Below are 26,027 nucleotides of genomic sequence, written 5' to 3'. Positions count from 1 at the left end.
CATGATGTGGACACATGAGACAGCATGCCTGTCAAAAACAAAATATTTAGACAGTCTGACCAAGTTAAAGAAAGCATCAAAGTGGAGGTCCACAAGATGCTGGAGTTGGGGGTGATTGAGCACTCTGACAGTCTCTGGGCTAGCCCAGTGGTCTTGGTCCCCAAACCTCACACAAAAGATGGCAAGAGAGATGAGGGTCTGTGAGGGCTTAACTCTGTCACCAAGACAGATGCTCACCCCATTCCAAGGGCAGATGAACTTATAAATTGGGTGCTGCCAAATACTTAAGTACCTTTAATTTAACAGCAGGGTACTGGAAAATAAGAATGGCACCAGGATCAACAGAGAAACCAGCATTCTCTACACCGGAGGGGTACTACCAGTTAACTGTGATGCCCTTTGGCTTAAAGAATGCCCCTGCCACCTTCCAAAGGTGGGTGAATCAAGTCCTTGTTGGCTTGGAATCCTTTAGTGCAGCTTATCTTGATGATATTGCTGTCTTTAGCTCCAACTGGCAGGATCACCTGGTCCACCTGAAGAAGGTTCTGCAGGCAGCATGCCTCTCTATCAAGGCATCTAAATGTCAGATAGGGCAGGGCACTGTGGTTTACTTGGGTCACCTTGTAGGTGGAGGCCCAGTTTAGCCACTCCAAGCCAAGATCCAGACTATTCTGGACTGGGTAGCTCCAAAAACCCAGACTCAAGTCAGGGCATTCCTTGGCTTGACTGGGTACTATAGGAGGTTGCAAATGCCTCCTTGGCCTGGTTACGCCCTGACCTTTGACTTTGCAGATGCCAAGTTTTGATTGAAAGTGTGCTGGGATCCTGCTAACCAGGCCCCAGCACCAGTGATCTTTCCCTAAACTGTACCTTTGTTTCCACAATTGGCACAACCCTGGCACTCAGGTAAGTCCCTTGTAACTGGTACCCCTGGTACCAAGGGCCCTGATGCCAGGGAAGGTCTCTAAGGGCTGCAGCATGTCTTATGACACCCTGGGGACCCCTCACTCAGCACATGCACACTGCCTCACTGCTTGTGTGTGCTGGTGGGGAGAAAATGACTAAGTCAACATGGCACTCCCCTGAAAGTGCCATGCCAACCTCAACACTGCCTGTGGCATAGGTAAGTCACTACTCTAGCAGGCCTTACAGCCCTAAGGCAGAAAAACAACCTGCAAAAGTCAGCACCCAACATGAAATGGCTGGAGTATGCAGAGAATGGACATCTAAAGCCACACATGCTAAAAAAACATTGATTTGCTAACAATCACTAGCAAAAAATGGAATGTCCAAAATCCTAACATCTCACATATAAGGTCTATCTGGCTAGCACTAAACACCATGTACAGTTGCCAGCTCATAACAGGCTATCCATCACTAAAACTGTGCATCTGAGAAGACTGTTAGCAATTCCTAATCATAACTCTCCCAAAAGTAAATTCTTCTGTTGCTGCTCCATTTTAAGCAGTCCTATGTTCAACTTCATGGTCATGATCTAGTCCACCCAATTACTCAAGGCTTCATTCTACTTGTCTTTGTGGCATTCTTTTAATACTCTTATGCAAAGGTTGGCTAGGAAGTTAGGAAGGACCAGGAAGCGGTGTTACCCAGAACCGGCTGTACAATTTAAGCAGCAAGATTGCAGCCCCTGAGAAAAAGCACTCCTTTAAAGTAAAGCTACTTTGTTTCCTTGGCTGGAATAAGCCCTAGAAGCTACATTTTCTCTGCAATATGATGGACAATTTCTCTCACTTTAACAAGTGTGAGGCCTTTTCATGTGGTCCTGGGTCAGCCTGGGATTAGTGGTCAATATCACACAAAGGTACTGCCACTTTTTACTGCTTTAGGAATTTCATGGCATTTGGGTGATTCTGAGTCCTCCTAGCAGATCTTTAGAAAGGTAGGCCTTCTGCAGTTGTTAAAATGGTCTTGGGCAGCTTTTCTAGCAGAGGAGGCTGGTTTCATGCCTTCCGTACACTAGATCAGCAAAATGTACCAAGAATCAAAGCCTGACCCTACCCCGGAGAACAACAGCATGCAGTTGGGATTTTGCCTTAGTAACATGGCTTCAGTTCAGTAACATTAAAAGTTTATTCAGTGTCCATGTGATGTACACGCATCTAGCTTCAGTGCGCAAGTATTTATTAAGCAATGCTGTCTAAGGAAGGGAGCCTGAATCAACCAAAGTTCTTCATTCTGTCATGTTCTAGTATTAGTCAGTGAGAAGTGCATCTTCTTCCTTCGTCTATGTTTTCTGTAGGCTCAGGGTAACCCAGGTGCAAGGATGGTGAATTGTAACAGGTCAAGGAGATGTAGACTTGCCCCACACACAACCTAGCAAACCTCCTCCAATTCAGAAAGTGCATGGCCTAGAGATGAAACGCAGGCTGCATTTCTGCATGAAGTGCATTTTGATAACTCAGTATCCTACCACTTACGTAGCCAAAAAACAGTGATAAATGCATTTCAGGTAAATTTGTTAAACTGGATCCTATCTAGATGATCTGAATTTTGATTTACATGTATTGGATGATGATTAAACATTTGTAAACTGCACATTTACCTGTCCTGGAAAAGACGAAGGGCTTCATGTGCCCAAATTCTGATTAGGCCTTCCACAGGTAAGGTTTCAAGCGGTCTCAAAGCTTCAAATATACCCCTCACCCATCGTGTCATTTCTCGAGGGGAATAGATGTAATGGGGCTGTGTGTCTTGTGTGAATCTTTCCTGAAAAAGACAGAATCATTAACATTAAGTCAATTTTTGTTTAACACATGGAGGATCAGATGTTTTAACACCAACAAGTACATGTTTCAGATGTGAAAATCCAGCTAACAAAATATATCAACTTCATCTTGATAAAATCTAGCAAATCTAGCAATCTTGATCATCATGAGTTAAGTAAGGAAACTACTGTGTATGTGTTGTGCTGTATAAATGAAACCATAATACCTGAGACATGGTGTAGAATTCAACCATTGCAGCAGTAAGGGGTTCCGCATATGTACGTAGTGAAGGGATGAGCCTTAGCATTGCACGGTTGAAGGTTCCATAGATCTGAGTTAACGATGCAGGACCAGGATAGTCAACATATACAACAGGTATGTGACGCAAAAACCTAAAACATAAAATAGTTTTATTATGGTCTACTATACATTGAGCAATGAAATGTATCTGAAAATGTGGCACACCTGAATTTCAATAGAGTATTTAACCTCCACCCATACAGGTAAAATATTTTTAGCATTCACTGCTAAATGTTCAAATGTGTCACTAATTAAACATGCTAAGACTGTCTAGAATGATAAAAAAACAAACATTTTCCATTTCCAGCTCACCTTGGTCACATAGTGAACACCTGGCTAGTATACCCATCTATGTACCATTTCCAAAGTAAGTCATAAGGATGGCCCAAATCCTACATTGCAGGCAGATTCTTATAATCTGTCATCATGTAAAGTGTGAGGCTATCTTTAAGTATGTCAGAATTCAGTGTTTTACCAAGTCCCTTCCCCTGGACAGTCTTTTCTATTTTGCAGGCTGCCTTGATTTTAGCATCACCAAAACAATGTGTCACAAACTGAGGAGGTGGGCATGAATTCAAGTGGAAGCAAAACTTTTAAAGATATTCTGACCCACTTTGGGCTCCTGCTTCTTGTGAATATCTCTAGGTAGTAGTGTTTCATTTATACAAATGTGATCAGAGAAATAACCTGCACCCTTGCCTACATGCACTATAAACACATTACCAAACAAGCCAATGGGTGCTGCTTTCTTTTTTGTGGAACATTGTTTTGTGGAGTTTACTTTGCTAGTGAACTGCACTGCTGTATGCACTGCAGAACCCAGCATGCCGAAGCAGCTGTGATGCTAAATTGCCAATGCTTAACCCCACATACAAGACAAAACGTGGTGAGCATTTCCTAAAGTCTTTTGTTACATTAATTTAAAACTTAACAGCTGTCCTCATGTCGAACCTCACCACTCTTTCTGCTGTTATTTTTGTATGTGATAAAACATCAATTCTACAGATGACTGGTATAAAAAAAAATTGACCACCTCTGTAATGTACCTAGGGTGAAAGAGCATGACAACTCTGCTGCTGGGTGAAAGCAAGTACGACTGATCTCCAGCAGTGGCTAAAGTATCACTGACCTGATGAGGTGAGGTAAATGCACTGCAAAAAGTCTGCTGTGCGAGAAACGTATAGCGGAAAAAAATGAGAATGAAAATGTCACTTACCCAGTGTACATCTGTTCGTGGCATCAGTCGCAGTAGATTCGCATGTTCTGCAATAGCTCGCCATCTGGTGTTGGGCCGGAGTGTTACAAGTTGTTTTTCTTCGAAGAAGTCTTTCGAGTCACGGGACCGAGTGACTCCTCCTTTTGTCTCCATTGCGCATGGGCGTCGACTCCATCTTCGATTGTTTTTCCCCGCAGAGGGTGAGGTAGGAGTTGAATTGTAGTAATAGTGCCCATGCAATGGAGTGACTAAGTATGCACCTATTTAAGGTTGAGATGACACATATATAAATAATTGAAGGTAACTTCCAAACTGCTACAGGCTCCCGGGGAGGCGGGTGGGCACATGCGAATCTACTGCGACTGATGCCACGAACAGATGTACACTGGGTAAGTGACATTTTCAGTTCGATGGCATCTGTCGCTGTAGATACGCATGTTCTGCATAGACTAGTAAGCAGTTATTTCCCCAAAAGCGGTGGATCAGCCTGTAGGAGTGGAAGTAGTCTGAAATAATGTTCTTAATACAGCTTGACCTACTGTGGCTTGTTGTGCGGATAACACGTCTACACAGTAGTGCTTGGTGAATGTGTGAGGCGTAGACCATGTGGCTGCCTTACATATTTCTTGCATTGGGATGTTTCCTAGAAAGGCCATGGTAGCACCTTTCTTTCTGGTTGAGTGTGCCCTTGGTGTAATGGGCAGCTGTCGTTTAGCTTTAAGGTAGCAGATTTGGATGCATTTAACTATCCATCTGGCTATACCTTGTTTTGAAATTGGGTTTCCTGCATGAGGTTTTTGAAATGCAATAAAGAGTTGTTTAGTGTTTCTGATGTTCTTTGTTCTGTCAATGTAATACATCAATGCTCTTTTGACATCTAATGTATGTAGTGCCCTTTCAGCTACGGTATCTGGCTGTGGAAAGAACACTGGAAGTTCCACTGTTTGATTTAGATGGAACGGTGAAATAACCTTTGGCAAAAATTTAGGATTGGTCCTTAGGACGACTTTATTTTTGTGTAGTTGTATAAAAGGTTCCTGTATTGTAAACGCCTGAATCTCGCTTACTCTTCTTAGGGAAGTAATGGCGATGAGAAATGCCACCTTCCAGGTTAGGAACTGTATGTCGCAGGAGTGCATGGGTTCAAAAGGTGGACCCATAAGTCTAGTTAGGACAACATTTAGGTTCCATGAAGGAACAGGTAGTGTTCTTGGTGGTATAATTCTCCTAAGGCCCTCCATGAATGCTTTAATGACTGGTATCCTATATAGGGAAGTTGAATAGGTAGTCTGCAGGTATGCAGATATTGCTGCAAGGTGTATTTTAATGGAAGAGAAAGCTAGGTTAGATTTTTGTAAGTGAAGCAAGTAACCCACTACATGTTGTGGAGTTGTGTGTAATGGTTGTATTTGATTAATATGGCAGTAGCAAACAAACCTCTTCCATTTACTTGCATAACAGTGCCTGGTGGATGGCCTTCTGGCTTGTTTTATGACTTCCATACATTCTTGGGTAAGTTGTAAGTGCCCGAATTCTAGGATTTCAGGAGCCAGATTGCTAGATTCAGCGATGCTGGATCTGGGTGTCTGATCTTTTGGTTGTGCTGTGTCAACAGATCTGGCCTGTTGGGCAATTTGATGCAGGGTACCACTGATAGGTCTAGCAGCGTTGTGTACCAGGGTTGCCTTGCCCAAGTTGGTGCTATCAATATGAGTTTGAGTTTGCTTTGACTGAGTTTGTTTACCAGGTAAGGAAGGAGAGGGAGAGGAGGAAAAGCGTAAGCAAATATCCCTGACCAGTTCATCCATAGGGCATTGCCTTGGGATTGTTTGTGTGGGTATCTGGATGCGAAGTTTTGGCATTTTGCGTTCTCCCTTGTCGCAAACAAGTCTATCTGAGGTGTTCCCCAGAGTTTGAAATAAGTGTTCAGAATTTGGGGATGAATTTCCCATTCGTGGACTTGTTGATGATCTCGAGAGAGATTGTCTGCGAGTTGATTTTGGATCCCTGGTATAAACTGTGCTATTAGGCGAATTTGGTTGTGAATTGCCCAATGCCAAATTTTTTGTGCTAGCAGGCTTAACTGCGTGGAGTGCGTCCCCCCCTGCTTGTTTAGATAATACATTGTTGTCATGTTGTCTGTTTTGACGAGAATGTATTTGTGAACTATTATTGGTTGGAAGGCTTTTAGTGCTTGAAAAACTGCTAGAAGTTCTAGGTGATTGATATGCAGTTTTGTTTGATGTACGTTCCATTGTCCTTGTATGCTGTGTTGATCGAGGTGTGCTCCCCACCCTGTCATGGAAGCATCTGTTATTACGTATTGTGGCACTGGGTCTTGGAAAGGCCGCCCCTTGTTTAAATTTATGTTGTTCCACCACATAAGCGAGAGGTAAGTTTGGCGGTCTATTAACACCAGATCTAGAAGGTGACCCTGTGCTTGAGACCACTGTGATGCTAGGCATTGTTGTAAGGGCCTCATGTGCAGTCTTGCGTTTGGGACAATGGCTATGCATGAAGACATCATGCCTAGAAGTTGTAATACCATCTTTGCCTGTATCTTTTGTGTTGGATACATGCGTTGTATGATGGTGTTGAAATTTAGAATTCTTTGTGGACTTGGAGTGGCTACTCCCTTTGATGTGTCTATTATGGCTCCTAGGTATTGTTGTACCTTGCGCGGCAGAATGTTGGATTTTGTAAAGTTGACGGTGAACCCGAGTTTGAAGAGGGTTTGTATGATCTGATTTGTGTGATTTGAGCACTGTATGAACGAATGGGCCTTGATTAGCCAGTCGTCCAAATATGGGAACACATGTATTTGCTGCCTTCTTATGTGTGCAGCGACTACCGCTAGACATTTGGTAAAGACTCTTGGTGCGGTTGTTAATCCGAAAGGCAGTACCTTGAATTGGTAATGTATTCCTTTGAATACAAACCTTAGGTATTTCCTGTGCGATGGGTGTATTGGTATATGGAAATAAGCATCCTTGAGGTCTAAAGTTGCCATGTAGTCGTGTAGTTTTAGCAATGGCAATACTTCTTGTAGTGTGACCATGTGGAAGTGGTCTGATTTGATGAAAGTGTTCACTACTCTGAGGTCTAGGATTGGTCTCAGTGTTTTGTCCTTCTTTGGTATCAGAAAGTACAGTGAGTAAACTCCTGTGTTTATTTGTGTGTTTGGCACTAATTCGATTGCATTCTTTTGCAATAGTGCCTGCACTTCTATCTCCAGGAGATTGGAATGGTGTGTTGTCAAATTTTGTGCTTTTGGTGGTATGTTTGGAGGGAATTGTAGAAATTCTATGCAATAACCATGTTGGATAATTGCTAGAACCCAAGTGTCTGTAGTGATTTTCTCCCATGCTTTGTAATAATGACCTATTCTTCCCCCCACTGGTGTTGTGTGGAGGGGGTGAGTGACATGTGAGTCACTGTTTAGTAGTAGGGGTTTTGGGGCTTTGAAATCTTCCTCTATTTCTAGGGAATTGCCCTCCTCTATATTGTCCCCGAAAACCTCCTCTATACTGTCCCTGGTAACTGGACGGTGTGGCTTGTGAGGTGCTGGCTTGTGTGCTTTGACCCCGAAACCCCCCTCGAAAGGGCGTTTTACGGAATGTGCTGTAATTCCCTCTGCTCTGCGGGGAGTAGAGTGCGCCCATGGCTTTGGCAGTGTCCGTATCTTTGAGTTTCTCAATCGCTGTGTCCACTTCTGGACCGAACAGTTCTTTTTCATTAAAAGGCATATTGAGAACTGCTTGTTGAATCTCTGGTTTAAATCCAGACGTTCGGAGCCACGCATGCCTTCTGATAGTTACAGATGTATTAATTGTCCGTGCAGCTGTATCGGCAGCGTCCATGGAGGAGCGTATCTGGTTGTTGGAGATGGTCTGTCCCTCCTCAACCACTTGTTTTGCCCTATTTTGTAAGTCCTTGGGCAGATGTTCAATGAGATGTTGCATCTCGTCCCAGTGGGCTCTGTCATAGCGCGCAAGTAGTGCCTGGGAGTTCGCGATGCGCCACTGGTTTGCAGCTTGTGCTGCGACTCTTTTACCAGCTGCATCGAACTTGCGGCTTTCTTTATCTGGGGGTGGTGCATCTCCAGATGTGTGAGAGTTGGCCCTTTTCCTAGCTGCTCCTACAACGACAGAGTCTGGTGGCAGCTGTGTAGTGATGAAAACCGGGTCCGTAGGAGGCGGCTTATACTTTTTTTCCACCCTTGGTGTGATTGCCCTACTTTTGACCGGCTCCTTAAAGATGTCTTTTGCGTGCCGGAGCATACCAGGGAGCATAGGCAGGCTTTGGTATGAGCTGTGGGTGGAGGAGAGTGTGTTGAATAAGAAATCATCCTCGACCTGTTCTGAGTGGAGGCTTACGTGGTGAAATTGTGCTGCTCTAGCCACCACTTGAGAGTACGCGGTGCTGTCCTCTGGTGGAGATGGCTTCGTAGGGTATGCCTCCGGACTGTTATCTGACACTGGGGCGTCGTATAGGTCCCATGCGTCCTGATCTTGGTCACCCTGGCTCATGGTGGTGTGAGCTGGGGAGTGTGATGGAGTTTGTGCTGGTGAAACGTCAATCACAGGCGGAGGAGAGGGTGGTGGTTTAACTCTTTTTACCACTTTTGGTAGTGGTGTTTGTTCCGTCTGGAACTCCAACCTTCTCTTTCTCCTAATGGGGGGAAGGGTGCTTATTTTTCCTGTCCCCTGCTGAATGAAGATACGCTTTTGCGTATGGTCCACATCAGTTGCTTGTAGCTCTTCCTCAAACCTATGCTTCTGCATTTGGGAGGTTAGCGAGTGCTCTTCTGTATAAGAGCCTGAAGCTGGGTCGCTTGCAGTTTGTTTCGGCATCGAAACTTTGTCTGCGTGTTTTTTCGGCTCCGAGGTGACTTTTTTCCTTTTCGGGGCCGAAACCTCTCGGCGTCGATCTGTTTCGGTGCCGCTGTCTCGGCGTCGAGCCGTGTCCACACCGGCATCTCGGTGTCGAGGCTTGTCTCCAGCACTTTCTCGGTCCCGAGAAGGCTGCGTGCCGGTGTCTCGACCGGAGTCGGACGATCTCGGCACTGTTTGGGCCTTTTTCGGTGCCGACGGTCGGTCAGCGAATTTATGGGTCGAGCCATGGCCTGGTGGCAGTGGCGTCCCCTGGGCCTTGTAAATCTTCCTTTGAGTGGTTTTCGACGTCTTACTCACGGTTTGTGTATCGTCGAATCCTTCGGAGTCCGAGTCTTGGATCGAGAAGGTACCTTCCTCTTCCTGTTCCTCGAACTCCCGTTGGGCTGTCGGTGCGGACGCCATCTGAAGTCTTCTGGCTCGACGGTCTCGGAGTGTTTTTCTGGACCGGAACGCACGACAGGCCTCGCAGGTGTCTTCGCTGTGCTCAGGTGACAGGCACAGGTTGCAGACCAAGTGTTGGTCTGTGTAGGGGTATTTATTGTGGCATTTGGGGCAGAAACGGAACGGGGTCCGTTCCATCGGCGTTCTTCAGCACGCGGTCGGGCCGACCAGGCCCCGACGGAGGATCGAAAAACTACCCCGAAGGGCACCGGAGCTCTTCGATCTTCGATGCGGTGTGGAATCTAAGTACGCCGATCCCGAACGCAACAATACCGACGAAAATCTTCCGAAATTAGCTAATTTTCCGTTCCGAAACTCGGAGCGACAGGAACACGTCCGAACCCGATGGCGGAAAAAAAACAATCGAAGATGGAGTCGACGCCCATGCGCAATGGAGACAAAAGGAGGAGTCACTCGGTCCCGTGACTCGAAAGACTTCTTCGAAGAAAAACAACTTGTAACACTCCGGCCCAACACCAGATGGCGAGCTATTGCAGAACATGCGTATCTACAGCGACAGATGTCATCGAACATATCTTTATGTTGACGGTTATCAAGTGATAGGACTACCTGAAGTGTGCATCTCGTCTTGCTCAAGTGTGTGAGACCCTCCAGAGAAGCATTTATAAAAGGAACCTGAAGCAATTTATTGCTTCGTGTGGACTCAAACAAATGCTAAGGTGTGTCCCCCAAGTATAACTGATATTTTCAAACAGCAATTTGTATGTACAATTTGAAGAGAAATCTACTAACATTACTAATTCAGAAAAAATAATCTGCAACCTTACTCAAGGGTGCTACTCAGGCAACAGGTACATAGACTTGGCAAAAGTGTTCATATTTCTCAGTACCACAAGAGTGATAAAAATCTAAACTAATCATCTTTGCTCAACCCATGTGCGTCAGTTTTGTCACAAGACAAACTGATTGAATTCTTCTGCCTTTATTATAATGGAGAAGAGAGACGAGGCACTTCACCGACAGCATTTACTGGCCTGTCACTAAAAACCATGTTTCAAAGCTGAAGCTCTTTCCCATCTTGTAGGAAGTTGGCTCTGTGTGTACTATTTCAAAGTAAAGAATAGAATGCACAGAGTCCAAGTGTTCCCCTTAGAGGTAAGATAGTGGCAAAAAGAGATAATTCTAATGCTCTATTTTGTGGTAGTGTGGTTGAGCAGTAGGCTTATCAAAGGAGTAGTGTTAAGCATTTGTTGTACACACACAGGCAATAAATGAGGAACACACCCAGAGACAATTCCAGGCCAATAGGTTTTTGTATAGAAAAATATATTTTCTTAGTTTATTTTAAGAACCACAGGTTCAAGATTTACATGTTATACTGGAAATGAAAGGTATTACAGGTAGGTACTTTAGGAACTTTGAATTAGCAAAATAGCATATACAGTTTTCACACAAATGGCAATAAGCTATTTTAAAACTAGACAGTGCAATTTTCAACAGTTCCTGGGGGAGGTAAGTGTTTCTTAGTTTTTGCAGGTAAATAAACCACCTACGGGGTTCAAGTTTGGGTCCAAGGTAGCCCACCGGTGGGGGTTCAGAGCAACCCCAAAGTTACCACACCACCAGCTCAGGGCTGGTCAGGTGCAGAGGTCAAAGTGGTGCCCAAAACACATAGGCTTCAATGGAGAAGGGGTGCCCCGGTTCCAGTCTGCCAGCAGGTAAGTACCCGTGACTTCGGAGGGCAGACCAGGGGGGTTTTGTAGGGCACCACGAACTGAGACTTGTGTCTTACTTACCTCACAATCTAACCTCCGCCAGGAACTGTTGATTTTTGCACAGTGTCTACTTTTAAAATAGCTTATTGCCATTTTAACAAAAACTGTATATGTTATTGCTCTAATTCAAAGTTCTTAACTTACATGTGCGGAGTACCTTGTATTTTATGTATTTACTTCAAATCTTGAACTTGTGGTTCTTAAAACAAATTAAGAAAAGATTTTTCTATATAAAAACCTATTGGCCTGAAGTTAGTCTTTGAGTGTGTGTTCCTCATTTTTTGCCTGTGTGTGTACAACAAATGCTTACCACTACCCTCTGATAAGCCTACTACTCGACCACACTACCACAAAATAGAGCAGTAGAATTATCTAATTTAGCTACTATCTTACCTCTAAGGGGAAACCTTGGACTTTGTGCACACTATCTCTTACTTTGAGATGGTATATACAGAGTCAACGTGTAGGAAATTGGCTCTGGTAGTGCAACAGGCTGGTCAAGGCCATCATCATTGGTTTGGGACAGAACAGCCCCTATCCCATGTTCAGAGGCATCAGTACGCACAATGAACTGCTTGGAGTAATCTGGAGCTTTGAGAACTGGTGTTGTGCACATAGCTTGTTTCAGGGTGCCAAAGGCCTGTTGGCATTCTTCAGTCCAGTTTACCTTCTTGGGCGCTTTCTTAGAGGTAATTTCTGTGAGGAGTGTCACTATCGATCCACATCCCTTCACAAACCTACTATAATACCCAGTCAAGCCAAGGAATGCCCTGACTCGATTCTGGGTTTTTGGAGCTACCTAGTCCAGAATAGTCTGGATCGTGGCCGAACTTGGCCTCCACCTACAAGGTGTCCCAAGTAAACCACAGTACCCTGCCCTATCTGACATTTAGAGTCCTTGATAGAGAGGCCTGCTGCTTGCAGGGCCTGCAAAACCTTCTCAGGTGGACCAGGTGATCCTGCCAGCTGGAGCTAAAGACAGCAATTTCATAAAGATAAGCTGCACTAAAGGACTCCAAGCCAGCAAGGACTCGATTCACCAACCTTTGGAAGGTGGCAGGGGCATTCTTTAAGCCAAAGGGCATCACAGTAAACTGGTAGTGCCCATCAGGTGTAGAGAATGCTGGTGCCATTTTTATTTGCAAGTACCCTGCTGTCAAGTCAAAAGGTACGCAAGTATTTGGCAGCACCCAATTTATCAATTAACTCATCTGCCCTTGGAATGGGATGGGCATCTGTCTTGGTGACAGTCCTCTGTAGTCCACACAAAACCTCATCTCTCTCTCTTGACATATTTTGTGTGAGGTTTGAAGACTACGACCACTGGGCTAGCCCAGGGGCTGTCAGAGTGCTCAATGACTCCCAATTCCAGGATCTTGTGGACTTGCACCTTGCTTTCCTTAACTTGGTCAGACTGTCTAAAAATGTTGTTCTTGACAGGCATGTTGTCTCCTGTGTCCACATCATGGGTACACAGGTGTGTTTGACCAGGGGTTCGGGAAAAGAGCTCAAACTGTTGTAGGACTTTCCTACAGTCAGCTTGCTGTTGGCCAGAGAGAGTGTCTGAATAGAGCACTCCATCTACTGAGCCATCTTTAGGGTCAGTGGAGAGGAGATCAGAGAGAGGTTCACTCTGAGCTTACTGGTCCTCATCTGTAACCATTAACATGTTTACATCTGCACGGTCATGAAAGAGTGAGGTGGTTCACATGGATCACCCTTTTGGGGGTCCTGCTAGTGCCTAGGTCTACCAGGTAGGTGACCTGACTCTTTCTTTCTAGCACTGGGTAAGGGCCACTCCATCTGTCCTGAAGTGCCCTGGGAGCCACAGGTTCCAGAACCCAGACTTTCCGCCCTGGCTGAAACTCAACCATAGCAGCCTTTTGGTCATACCACATCTTCTGGAGTTGTTGGCTGGCCTCAAGGTTTTTACTTGCTTTTTCCATGTACTCTGCCATCCTGGAACATAGGCCTAGTACATAGTCCACTACATCTTGCTTAGGCTCATGAAGAGGTCACTCCCAGCCTTTTTTCAGCTAGTGGTCCCATAACAGGATGGCCGAATAGAAGTTCAAAGGGGGAAAACCCTACTCCCTTCTGAGACACCTCTCTGTAGGCACAAAGCAGACATGGCAAGAGGACATACCATCTCCTTCTGAGCTTTTCAGGGAGCCCCATGATCATGCCCTTCAATGTTTTGTTAAACCTTTAAACAAGACCACTGGTTTGTGGATGGTGTGGTGAATTTGTAAGTCACCCCACAATCATTCCACATGTGTTTAAGGTATGCTAACATCAAGTTGGTACCTCTGTCAGAAACCACCTCCTTAGGAAATCCCACTCTGGTAAAGATACCAATGAGTGCTTTTGCTACTGCCGGGGCAGTAATGGACCCAAGGGGAATTGCTTCAGGGTACCTAGAAGCATGATCCATTACTACTAGGATATACTGATTCCCTGAGGCTGTGGGAGGTTCAAGTGGACCCACTATGTCCACTCCCACTCTTTCAAAAAGGGACCCCCACCACTGGAAGTGGATTGAGGGGGGCCTTTGGATGGCCACCTGTCTTGCCACTGGCTTGACAGATGGCACAGGAGGCACAAAACTCCTTGACTTTCTGGGACATGTTGGGCCAATAGAAATGGTTGACTAACCTCTCCCATGTCTTTCTTGGTTTGTCCCTAATGCCCAGCAAGTGGAATGTCATGGGCTAAGGTCAAAATGAACTCCCTAAACTCCTGAGGCACTATCACTCTCCTAGTGGCACCAGGTTTGGGATCTCTTGCCTCAGTGTAAAGGAGTCCATTTTCCCAATAGACCCTGTGTGTTCCACTTACTTATCCTTTTTTTTTCCTCAGCGGCTTGCTGTCTAAGGCCTTCAAGAGAGAGAAAGGTTTCTTGCCCCTTACACAGCTGTTTCCTTGTGGGTCCCCCTGGGCCTAAGAGTTCAACCTGATAAGGTTCCACTTCCATGTGCTCAGTTCCCTCAGAGGGCAGAACTTCTTCCTGGAAAGAGAGGTTATTTTTCTTTAGCTGTGTTGAAGCTGGTTCCCCAGTCTTCTTTCCTTTTCTCTTGGAGGGTTGGGCCATTCATCCAGGATCCAACACCTCTTTTTCACCCGGAGCCTTGCACTGTGCCCTTGTCTTGACACACACCAGTTCAGGTATACCTAGCATGGCTGCATGGGTTTTGAGTTCTACCTCAGCCCATGCTGAGGATTCCAGGTAATTTCCAAGCAAACAGTCTACTAGGATAGCAGAGGAGACTACCACCGGTTTCAGGCCAGTGACCCCTCCCAATTCTAAACTTACCATAGCCATGGGACGTACTTTAGTCTGATTGTCAGCGCTGGTGACTGGCTAAGTTTGTCCAGTCAAGTATTGTCCCGGGGAAACCAGTTTGTCTGTCACCATTGTAACACTGGCACCTGTATCCCTCAGGGCTTCTACACTAGTCCCATTAATTAACAGCTGCTGCCTGTATTTTTGCATATTAGGGGGCCAGGCAGCTAGTGTGGCTAAGTCCACTCCACCCTCAGACACTAATGTAGCTTCAGTGTGAACCCTGATTTGCTCTGGGCACACTGTTGATCCCACCTGGAAACTGGCTATTCAAGTGTTAACTGGAGTAGTAGTAGAAGTGGAACCTTTCTTGGGACAGGCCTTGTCTCCAGTTTGGTGTCCCTGCTGATTACAGCTACGACACCAGGCCTTTTTGGGATCAAAGTTTTTACCCTTGTACCCAAATGTGGATTGTGAAGAGGCTTTGGACCCTCCCTCCTGAGCAGGTTTTTGGGGCCCTGTAGAAGACTCTTTACTTTTAACCTTGGACGTCTCAACACTCTTCCCCTGTGGAGTTTTTGTGACCCCTTTATTTTGGTCACCCCCTGTGGAAGTCTTGGTCACCCTAGTCTTGACCCAATGGTCTGCCTTCTTTCCCAATTCTTGGAGAGAAACTGAACCTGGGTCTACTAGATGCTGAATCAGTTTATCATTGAAACAATTACTTAAAAGGTGTTCTTTCATAAACAGATTGTACAGCCCATCATAATCATTTACACCAATGCCATTAATCCAACCATCCAGTGTTTTGACTGAATAGTCAACAAAATCAACCCAGGTCTGGCTCGAGGAATTTTGAGTCCCTTGAACCTAATCCTGTACTCCTCAGTTTAGAATCCAAAGCCCTCAATCAGGGTAGCCTTCATGAGGTCATAGGATTCTGCATCTTTTCCAGAGAGTCTATCCCTACACTTTCCAGTGAACATTTCCCTAAGGAGAGCACCCTAGTGAGATTTGTGTACTTTTCTGGTTGCACAAGCCCTCTCAAAAGCTGTGAACCATTTGGTCATTTTGTTTTGCTAATGTCGCCCTAAGTGGGAAGGGTATGCCCAGACGTGGGTCCCGTGCTTCCCATGCCACTGGATTCAAGCTAGCCTGGCTGATGAGGGGTGAAACCCTGAAACTGGTCCCAGGATGCTTGTTTCCAGTCCAGGGAAGACCTGGCCTGGCAGTTCGGGCTGGACTGTTCCCATAGGGAACAGGGTCAAGACCGATTTGCATATGGCTGGGTCCAAACTGGAATGGCATGGGCAGCAAAAAAATGATGGATTAAACCCAGATCTGTGACTGGGGGTGAGTGTTTGCATTGTCAGCACTCCGTCCATCATCATTTTGTTTTGCTAATGTCGCCCTAAGTGGGAAGGGTATGCCCAGACGTGGGTCCCGTGCTTCCCAAGCCACTGGATTCAAGCTAGCCTGGCTGATGAGGGGTGAAACCCCGAAACCGGTCCCAGGATGCTTGTTTCCAGTCCAGGGAAGACCTGGCCTGGCAGTTCGGGCTGGACTGTTCCCATAGGGAACAGGGTCAAGACCGATTTGCATATGGCTGGGTCCAAACTGGAATGGCATGGGCAGCAAAAAAATGATGGATTAAACCCAGATCTGTGACTGGGGGTGAGTGTTTGCATTGTCAGCACTCCGTCCATCATCATTTTGTTTTGCTAATGTCGCCCTAAGTGGGAAGGGTATGCCCAGACGTGGGTCCCGTGCTTCCCAAGCCACTGGATTCAAGCTAGCCTGGCTGATGAGGGGTGAAACCCCGAAACCGGTCCCAGGATGCTTGTTTCCAGTCCAGGGAAGACCTGGCCTGGCAGTTCGGGCTGGACTGTTCCCATAGGGAACAGGGTCAAGACTGATTTGCATATGGCTGGGTCCAAACTGGAATGGCATGGGCAGCAAAAAAATGATGGATTAAACCCAGATCTGTGACTGGGGGTGAGTGTTTGCATTGTCAGCACTCCGTCCATCATCATTTTGTTTTCCCATTCGGTGATATCACCATCTTCATATTTTGTTACAATCCCTTTGGGGATTTTTAGCATGTCAGTATTCTCTCTGACCCTATTTAAGTTGCTGCCACCATTGATGGGAGCTAAACCCAGCTCTTGTCTTTCCCTTTCTATGACTAGGAGCTGTCTCTCCAAAGCCAATCTTTTGGCTATCCTGGCTAACAGGAGGTCATCTTCATTGAGGCTGCCCTCAATGCTTCCAGAGCTGATGGACTCCCCTATGGTAGAAGCAGCATCTCTATCACTTGTGGAGTCGGGGTTCGAGGAACCCTGGTCTCCCTAACTAGGAGTGGAGGGGGAAATTGTCCTCCACTTCACTAGCTTCATCCTCTGTAAGGTTGTCTTCAGAGGGGTAATTTCTAGCAAACTCTGCCAAGAGCTCCCGGAGCTTTACTTTGGTACGGTTTGATCCAGCTTTTATCTTTTTTCTTTTACAGAGAGTCCTTAACTCTGACATCCTAAGATGCAGGTAAGGACCTTGGTTGAGCTCCAACACCATCTCTTCTGCAGTCGACATTTTTCTCAAAGTTGGGATACTTTTTAAGAATCTAAAACTATCTCTAGGACTTAATCCAAACTTTTACAAAAAACTTTTAAACTCTAAAAGAAATGCTAACAGGGACTAACACAAGGCCCTAGCAGGACTTAAAAAAATTTAGAAAAATAGCTTGAATTTCAAAAATCAGTTTCTAATGAAAATTTTGGGAATTTAGTCGCGTGATCAGGTATTGGCTGAGTAGTCCAGCAAATGCAAAGTCTTAGACCCCACCGCTGATCCACCAATGTAGGAAGCTGGCTCTGCATATACTATTTCAAAGTAAGAAATAGTGTGCACAGAGTCCAAGGATTCCCCTTAGAGGTAAGATAGTGGCAAAAAGAGATAATTCTAATGCTCTATTTTGTGGTAGTGTGGTCGAGCAGTAGGCTTATCAGAGGGTAGTGTTAAGCATTTGTTGTACACACACAGACAATAAATGAGGAACACACACTCAAAGACAATTCCAGGCCAATAGGTTTTTATATAGAAAAATATCTTTTCTTAGTTTATTTTAAGAACCACAGTTTCAAGATTTACAAGTAATACTTCAAATGAAAGCTATTTCTCTCAGGTATTCTAGGAACTTTGAATAATCACAACAGCATGTACAGTTTTGACAAAAATGGCAATAAGCTATTTTAAAAGTGGGCACTGCAAAAATCAACAGTTCCTGGGGGAGGTAAGTAAATGTTAAGTTCACAGGTAAGAAAAACACTTACAGGGTTCAACGTTGGGTCCAAGGTAGCCCACCGTTGGGGGTTCAGGGCAACCCCAAAGTTACCACACCAGCACCTCAGGGCCGGTCAGGTGCAGAGGTCAAAGTGGTGCCCAAAACGCATAGGCTTCAATGGAGAAGGGGGTGCCCCGGTTCCAGTCTGCCAGCAGGTAAGTACCCACATCCTCAGAGGGCAGACCGGGGGGGGTTTGTAGGGCACGGGGGGGAGCACAAGCATGCACAGAAAGTACACCCTCAGCAGCACAGGGGCAACCAGGTGCAGAGTGCAAAGAGGTGTTGGGTTTCTGATAGGAATCAATGGAGAGACCCGGGGGGTCTCTTCAACGATGCAGGCAGGCACAGGGGGGCTCCTCAGGGTAGCCACCACCTGGGCTAGGCAGAGGGTCGCCTGGGTGTCGCTCCTGCACTGGAGTTTGGTTCCTTCAGGTCCTGGGGGCTGCGGGTGCAGTGCTGCTTCCAGGCGTCGGGATCCTTGTTACAGGCAGTCGCGGTCAGGGGGAGCCTCTGGATTTCCTCTGCAGGCGTCGCTGTAGGGGCTCAGGGGGGTCAACTCTGGCTACTCACGGACTCGCAGTCGCCGGTGAGTCCTCCCTGTAGTGTTATTTTTCCGCAGGTCGAGCCGGGGGCGTCGGGTGCAGAGTGGAAAGTCTCACGCTTCCGGCAGGAAACGTGGTGTCTTTAAAGTTGCTTCTTTGTTGCAGAAAGTTGCAGTTTCTCGAACAGGGTCGCTGTTCTCTGGAGTTTCTTGGTCCATTAGATACAGAGTAGTCCTCTGAGGCTTCAGAGGTCACTGGACCCTGTTGGATGCTTCGCTGTTGCAGTTTTCTTCGAAGTAGGGAGACAGGCCGGTGGGGCTGGGGCCAAGTCAGTTGTCGTCTCCGTCTTCACTGCAGGGCTTCAGGTCAGCAGTCCTTCTTCTTTAGGTTGCAGGAATCCGTCTTCTTTGGTTCTGGGAGCCCCTAAATACTGAATTTAGGGGTGTGTTTAGGTCTGGGAGGGCAGTAGCCAATGGCCACTGTTCTTGAGGGTAGCTACACCCTCTTTGTGCCTCCTCCCTGTGAGGAGGGGGGCACATCCCTAATCCTATTAGGGGAATCCTCATTCTACAAGATGGAGGATTTCTCAAAGTAAGAGTCACCCCAGCTCAGGACACCTTAGGGGCTGTCCTGACTGGAGGGTGACTCCTCCTTGTTTTTCTCATTATCTCCGCCAGCCTTGTCACCAAAAGTGGCGGCAGTGGCCGGAGGGGCGGGCATCTCCACTAGCTGGGATGCCCTGTGGCGCTGTAACAAAGGGGGTGAGCCTTTGAAGCTCACCGCCTGGTGTTACAGTTCCTGCAGGGAGAGGTGTGAAGCACCTCCACCCAGTACAGGCTTTGTTACTGGCCACAGAGTGACAAAGGCACTCTCCCCATGTGGCCAGCAACATGCCTGGTGTGTGGCAGGCTGGCAAATACTAGTCAGCCCACACTGGAAGTCAGGTATGTTTTCAGGGGGCATCTCTAAGATGCCATCTAGGTGTATTTTACAATAAAGTGCACAGTGGCATCAGTGTGCATTTTTTGTGCTGAGAAGTTTGATACCAAACTTCCCAGTTTTCAGAGTAGCCATTATGGTGCTGTGGAGTTCGTGTCTGACAAACTCCCAGACTATACACTCTTATGGCTACCCTGCACTTACAATGTGTAAGATTTTGCTTAGACACTGTAGGGGTATAGTGCTCATGCACCTATGCCCTCACCTGTGGTATAGTGAACCCTGCCTTAGGGCTGTAAGTCCTGCTAGAGGGGTGACTTACCTATGCCACAGGCAGTGTGAGGTTGGCCCCTCATGACTCTGAGGGGAGAGCCATGTTGACTTAGTCATTTTCTCCCTACCACCACACACAAGCTGGCAAGCAGTGTTTATGTGCTGAGCGAGGGTTCCCTAGTGTGGCATAAGACGTGCTGCATCCCTTAGAGACGTTAGCTGGCATCATGGCCCTTGGTACCAGGGGTACCAGTTACAAGGGACTTACCTGAGTGCCAGGGTTGTGCCAATTGTGGAGACAAAGGTACAGTTTAGGGAAAGAACATTGGTGCTGGGGCCTGGTTAGCAGGGTTCCAGCACACTTTCAAATCATAACTTGGCATCAGCAAAGGCAAAAAGTCAGGGGGTAACCATGCCAAGGAGGCATTTCCTTACACAACGTCCTACACAAATGTTAGAGTTTAATCATTGAGTGAATGGCATTACAGAGTCAATAACTGGCAGACATTACCTATGGGATAGCGGTTTCCTTCCAGGGTCTGTAGGAGGGTTGCAAGCTCCAACAAACTGAATTCTTTCTAGTTTCACCCATGTTTGATCTGATGTACGATAGAAACCTCCATGTTCCACCATCTTTAAAAAGAAAAATGAAAACAAATGAATTTAGAACATATGTGATAGCCTGCATATTATAGTTGTAACCTTTCAAACATGTAGGAGCAGAGAAAATAAGGACTTGGAGATGCTAGCAAAAAGCAAAACGAGAGTAGAAGCTGACATGTAAACTATTCTTCTGTGAGACGGACAATCAAGTCAATACATGTCTGGCTCCGAGACTTAAAACTCAAAACATCAAGTTACGTATACCCCATTTGAGTGGAGTGGCCAGGTAATTCACAATGAGATGGGAAAAAGAGCTTTTACAGGCATATCTATGGCCTAGAATCTCATCAATATGGTGGGGAATGTTTGAATGCTACACTAACTACAAAATCATATGTTGCTGGACCTGGGTAACATAATAAAGAGTAGGATATGTTAACAGAGATGTGACCACAGCAACTCAAAAAAGCCTATCGCCAGTGTAGGAAGCTGGCTCTGTATATAGCATATCAGAGTGAGATATAGTGTGCACAGAGTCCAGGGGATCCCCAGAGGCTTGACAGAGGCTATAGTAGATAATACTAATGCTCTATTTGTGGTCGAGCAGTTAGGCTTACCGGGTAGTGCAAAGTGTTTGCTGTACATACACAGAAAATAGAAGAAGCACACACTCAATGACTTAACTCCAGAGCAATGGTTTTTAATATTGAAAAAATATATTTTCTTAATTTATTTTTAGAACCACAAGATTCAAGTTGCAGGTAAGTACCTGCAAAGTTTGGTATTTCACACAGGTATCAACAATACTTGGCTTGAAATAGGTAAGTAATACAGTTTTTGAATTATTGCCAAAAGCGATTTTGAAAATGGACACTGTGCAATTTCCAAACAGTTCCTGGGGGGAAGAAAAGTTAGATCTGTTTACAGGTAAGTACAACACTTAGTCTCAGTCTCCTGGTTTTCGGAAGTCCACCAGTTGGGGTTCAAGTTAACCCCAAACTCCCACCACCAACACTGGGCTGGCCGGATGCAGAGGGCAAAGTTGAGCAAACTTAATGTGGGCTCCTATGGACACAGGGGGTACTCAGAATATGGTCAGCCAGCAGGTAAGTACCTGTGACTCAGGGCAGACCAGGGGGGATTAGAGGAGTACTGGAGGGGTCACAAGTAGGCACCAAACACAAACCCTCCGCGGCACAGGGGCAGTCGGGTGCAAACAGGACGTTGGGTTTCCAACGCTGGTCTATGAGGAGACCTCAGGGGTCACTCAGAGGCTGCAAGCGAGGGGGGAGGTTCTCGGGCACACCAGTGGTCGAACAGGGAGGAGGGCTGCCTGCTGAACGATAAGGCACCGGGGTCGGTCTCTCTAGGCGTCGGATATCTTCATCTGGAGCTCGCAGTCAGGGGGGCCTCGGGATTCCCCCTGCAGGTGTCGTCGTGGTGGGGGGAGGTCAACCCATGGTAGGCACTTGCTCACAATCACCTGGGGACCCTTTCTTGCTGGGTGGACCACCTGGACACGGGCTGTGGGCATCGGACTCACACATCTGGATTGAGGTGGGAGTCCTTAGTTGTAGGTTTCTTCAGACAGAGCCGCTGTCCTCTGGAGTTTTTGGTCCTTTTGGGTGCAGGGTAGTCCTCTGGAGTTGGCAGAGGTCGCTGGGCCCGCTGGACGCATCGCTGGTCTTTTTGCAGGTTCTCTGAAGCAGGAGACAGGCCGTTAGGACTGGGGCCAAAGCAGTTGTCTTCCTCCTTCTCTGCTGGAGGTTTCAGCTTAGCAGTCCTTCTTGTAGGTCGGCAGGAATCTGGTGAGCTGGGTTCAGGGAAGCCCTTAAATCCTGGTTTCAGGGTCGTGTTCGGGTCGGGGGGGCTGTAGCCAATGGCTACTGTCCCTGAGGGTGGCTACATCCTCGTGTCCACTCTCTTTGGGGAGGGGGCACATTCCTATCTCTATTGGTCCCTGTTCTCCAAACCACGATGGAGGATTCTGCAGGGGAGGGGGTGCGGGAGGGGTGTCACCTCAGCTCTGGACACCTTAGGGGTGGTTCTGGCTGGGGTGGTCACTCCTCCCTGTTTTCTCAAATTTTCCCACTGGACTTGCTGCCAAAACTAGGGCTTCATACAGGGGGGGCGGGTATCTCCACTAGCTGGAGTGCCCTGGGGCACTGTACCCCGAGGCTTGAACCTTTGAGGCTCACTGCCAGGTGTTACAGTTCCTGCAGGGGGAGGTGTGAAGCACCTCCACCCAGGACACGCTTTGTTTCTGACCACAGAATGCACAAATGCACTCACCCCATGTGGTCAGAAACTTGCCTGAAATTGTCAGGCTGCCACAGACCGGTGAGTCCTACACTAGCAGTTGGGCTAACATACAGGGGACATCTCTAAGATGTCCTCTGTGTGCATGGGTTTATTGTGCTGAGAAGTTTGATACCAAACTTTCCAGTATTCAGTGAAGCCATTTAGGTGCTGTGGAGTTCGCAATGACAAACTCCTAGACCATACAGTCAATATGGCTACCCTGCACTTACAATGTCTAAGAATGGACTTAGACACTGTAGGTGCATATTGCTCATACAGCTATGCCCTCACCTGGGGTATAGTGCACCCTGCGTAAGGGCTGTAAGGCCTGCTAGAGGGGTGACAACTATGCCACAGGCAGTGGGTTGTGAGCATGTTCCGGAGGGTAGGTCCTACATTTTGGACCAGATCCAGACTTACACAGTGTTGTACTGAGTCCTTGGAACACGCCTCCCAAGGAGCCTGTTTTCTATTTGGGGATGGACAACTTGACTTTGACCTAGCCAGTTTACTTCAATGTAAGTGACCGGTTTATGTTTTCTAATGCTAAGACTTTTTCTTGAACTGGAGAAGAACTAAATGTTGGTCCTGATGAAGCGTCATTGGATCCTTTTGGACCACACGACGCGAAACATGTTGACCTTTTTCTAGAGGTACTACAATAAGTGTAGACCTCACACATTTGTTGCTTGTTTGAGAGTAATTGAGCATTATATACTCAATACTGTTACTCTCCTTCCTGCTTTTAATCTTGGTCTTCATCTACTCACATTGATTACAATTATGATATTTGTGGTGATGAATAACCAATTTTAGATTCTCATTTTTTCTGTTCTCTCCTATATGTGCTGGTGCCGGAACTTAGGCATTCTTTCCAGAAAGTTTGAACCCACCAGTCACTATCAGAACAGCACGGCTTAGAGCCCCACTCACGGGGAGCCAGTCAGGCGTTGCAGCGCCGGCCTGGTGAGGAGCATTTACCGATGATGATACTGATCATCCATTGTGATGCTTCAGGGCTCTTGCTCCTGAGATTTCAGGTCCCCTAGGCCATTACAGGATACGTGGAACAGTGTACCTTTATTTGTAACATCATCATTGGGAGATTGTACACTGGACCAGTTAACCTCCCGGTCCCTCCTCCTTATATCTACCCTGAGAGGGGTGCCATGTCAACTGTCTTTCTCCCCACCACCACACACAACCTGCAAGGCAGTGTGCATGGGCTGAGTGAGGGGTCCACAGGGTGGCATACAAAATGCTTCAGCCCTTAGAGACCTTCCCTGGCCACAGAGCCCTTGGTACCATAGGTATCTTTTAAAAGGGCCTTAACTGTGTGCCAGGGCTGTGCCAATTGTGGAAACAAAGGTACAGGTTTAGGGAACGAACACTGGTGCTGGGGCCTGGTTGGCAGGGTTCCAGCACACTTTCAAAGTTGGCTTCAACACTAGGTGCAAAAGGTAGGGATAACCATGCCAACAGTGGCACTTTCCTACAGCCAGGATGAGTACAATAAGGTTTTCTATACATTGTTTGAAAGTACCCTGTAAGGAAATGCCTCCTTGGCATGGTTACCCCCTGACTTTTTGCCTTTGCTGATGCTATGTTTTGAATTGAAAGTGTGCTGAGGCCTGCTAACCAGGCCCCAGCACCAGTGTTCTTTCCCTAACCTGTACTTTTGATTCCACAATTGGCACACCCTGGCATCCAGATAAGTCCCTTGTAACTGGTACCTCTGGTACCAAGGGCCCTGATGCCAGGGAAGGTCTCTAAGGGCTGCAGCATGTATTATGCCACCCTAAGAGACCCCTCACTCAGCACAGACACACTGCTTACCAGCTTGTGTGTGCTAGTAAGAACAAAATGAGTAAGTCGACATGGCACTCCCCTCAGGGTGCCATGCCAGCCTCTCACTGCCTATGCAGTATAGGTAAGACACCCCTCTAGCAGGCCTTACAGCCCTAAGGCAGGGTGCACTATACCATAGGTGAGGGTACCAGTGCATGAGCACTGTGCCCCTACAGTGTCTAAGCAAAACCTTAGACATTGTAAGTGCAGGGTAGCCATAAGAGTATATGTCTGGGAGTCTGTTTTACACGAACTCCACAGCACCATAATGGCTACACTGAAAACTGGGAAGTTTGGTATCAAACTTCTCAGCACAATAAATGCACACTGATGCCAGTGTACATTTTATTGTAAAATACACCACAGAGGGCACCTTAGAGGTGCCCCCTGAAACTTAACCGACTGTCTGTGTAGGCTGACTGGTTCCAGCAGCCTGCCACACTAGAGACATGTTGCTGGCCCCATGGGGAGAGTGCCTTTGTCACTCTGAGGCCAGTAACAAAGCCTGCACTGGGTGGAGATGCTAACACCTCCCCCAGGCAGGAGCTGTAACACCTGGCGGTGAGCCTCAAAGGCTCACCCCTTTGTCACAGCCCCGAAGGACACTCCAGCTAGTGGAGTTGCCCGCCCCCTCCGGCCCCGGCCCCCACTTTTGGCAGCAAGGCCGGAGAAAATAATGAGAATAACAAGGAGGAGTCACTGGCCAGTCAGGACAGCCCCTAAGGTGTCCTGAGCTGAGGTGACTAACTTTTAGAAATCCTCCATCTTGCAGATGGAGGATTCCCCCAATAGGATTAGGGATGTGACCCCCTCCCCTTGGGAGGAGGCACAAAGAGGGTGTACCCACCCTCAAGGCTAGTAGCCATTGGCTACTAACCCCCCAGACCTAAACACGCCCTTAAATTTAGTATTTAAGGGCTTCCCTGAACCTAAAGAGTTAGATTCCTGCAACCACAAGAAGGACTGCCGAGCTGACAAACCCCTGCAGAGGAAGAACAGAAGACAGCAACTGCCTTGGCCCCAGACTTACCGGCCTGTCTCCTGCCTTCCAAAGAAACCTGCTCCAGCGACGCTTTCCAAGGGACCAGCGACCTCTGAATCCTCTGAGGACTGCCCTGCTTCGAAAAAGACAAACTCCCGAGGACAGCGGCACTGCTCCAAAAGAACTGCAACTTTGTTACAAGGAGCAGATTTAAAGACCCCTGCAATTCCCCGCAAGAAGCGTGAGACTTGCAACACTGCACCCGGCGACCCCGACTCGACTGGTGGAGAACAACCAACTCAGGGAGGACCCTCCGGCGACTCTACGACTGTGAGTAACCAAAGTTGTCCCCCCTGAGCCCCCACAGCGACGCCTGCAGAGGGAATCCCCAGGCTCCCCCTGACCGCGACTGTCTGAACTCCATTTCCCGACGGCTGGAAAAGACCCTGCACCCGCAGCCCCCAGCCCCTAAAGAAACGGAACTTCTGTGCAGGAGTGACCCCCAGGAGGCCCTCTCCCTTGCCCAGGTGGTGGCTACCCCGAGGAGCCCCCCCCCCTTGCCTGCATCGCTGAAGAGACCCCTTGGTCTCCCATTGAAACCTGAA

General features: G+C 47.2%; 1 protein-coding gene across 2 annotated transcripts in view; it reads right to left on the bottom strand.

Annotated features, from left to right (window-relative positions):
• Positions 1-26,027, bottom strand: part of DYNC1H1 (dynein cytoplasmic 1 heavy chain 1) — a 916,572-nt gene that overhangs the window by 564,157 nt on the left and 326,388 nt on the right. For both annotated transcript variants that reach the window (XM_069208347.1, XM_069208346.1), the window contains exons 40-42: positions 20,200-20,321; positions 2,953-3,118; positions 2,564-2,727 (exon numbers count right to left, since the gene is read on the bottom strand). In XM_069208347.1, coding sequence (XP_069064448.1) covers positions 2,564-2,727; positions 2,953-3,118; positions 20,200-20,321 — 452 coding nt within the window. The remainder of the gene's footprint in view (positions 1-2,563; positions 2,728-2,952; positions 3,119-20,199; positions 20,322-26,027) is intronic.

Source organism: Pleurodeles waltl, chromosome 9 (genome assembly GCF_031143425.1).
Source record: "Pleurodeles waltl isolate 20211129_DDA chromosome 9, aPleWal1.hap1.20221129, whole genome shotgun sequence".
Classification (NCBI taxonomy): Eukaryota; Metazoa; Chordata; class Amphibia; order Caudata; family Salamandridae; genus Pleurodeles; species Pleurodeles waltl.
This window is presented reverse-complemented; position numbering and strand designations above follow the sequence as displayed.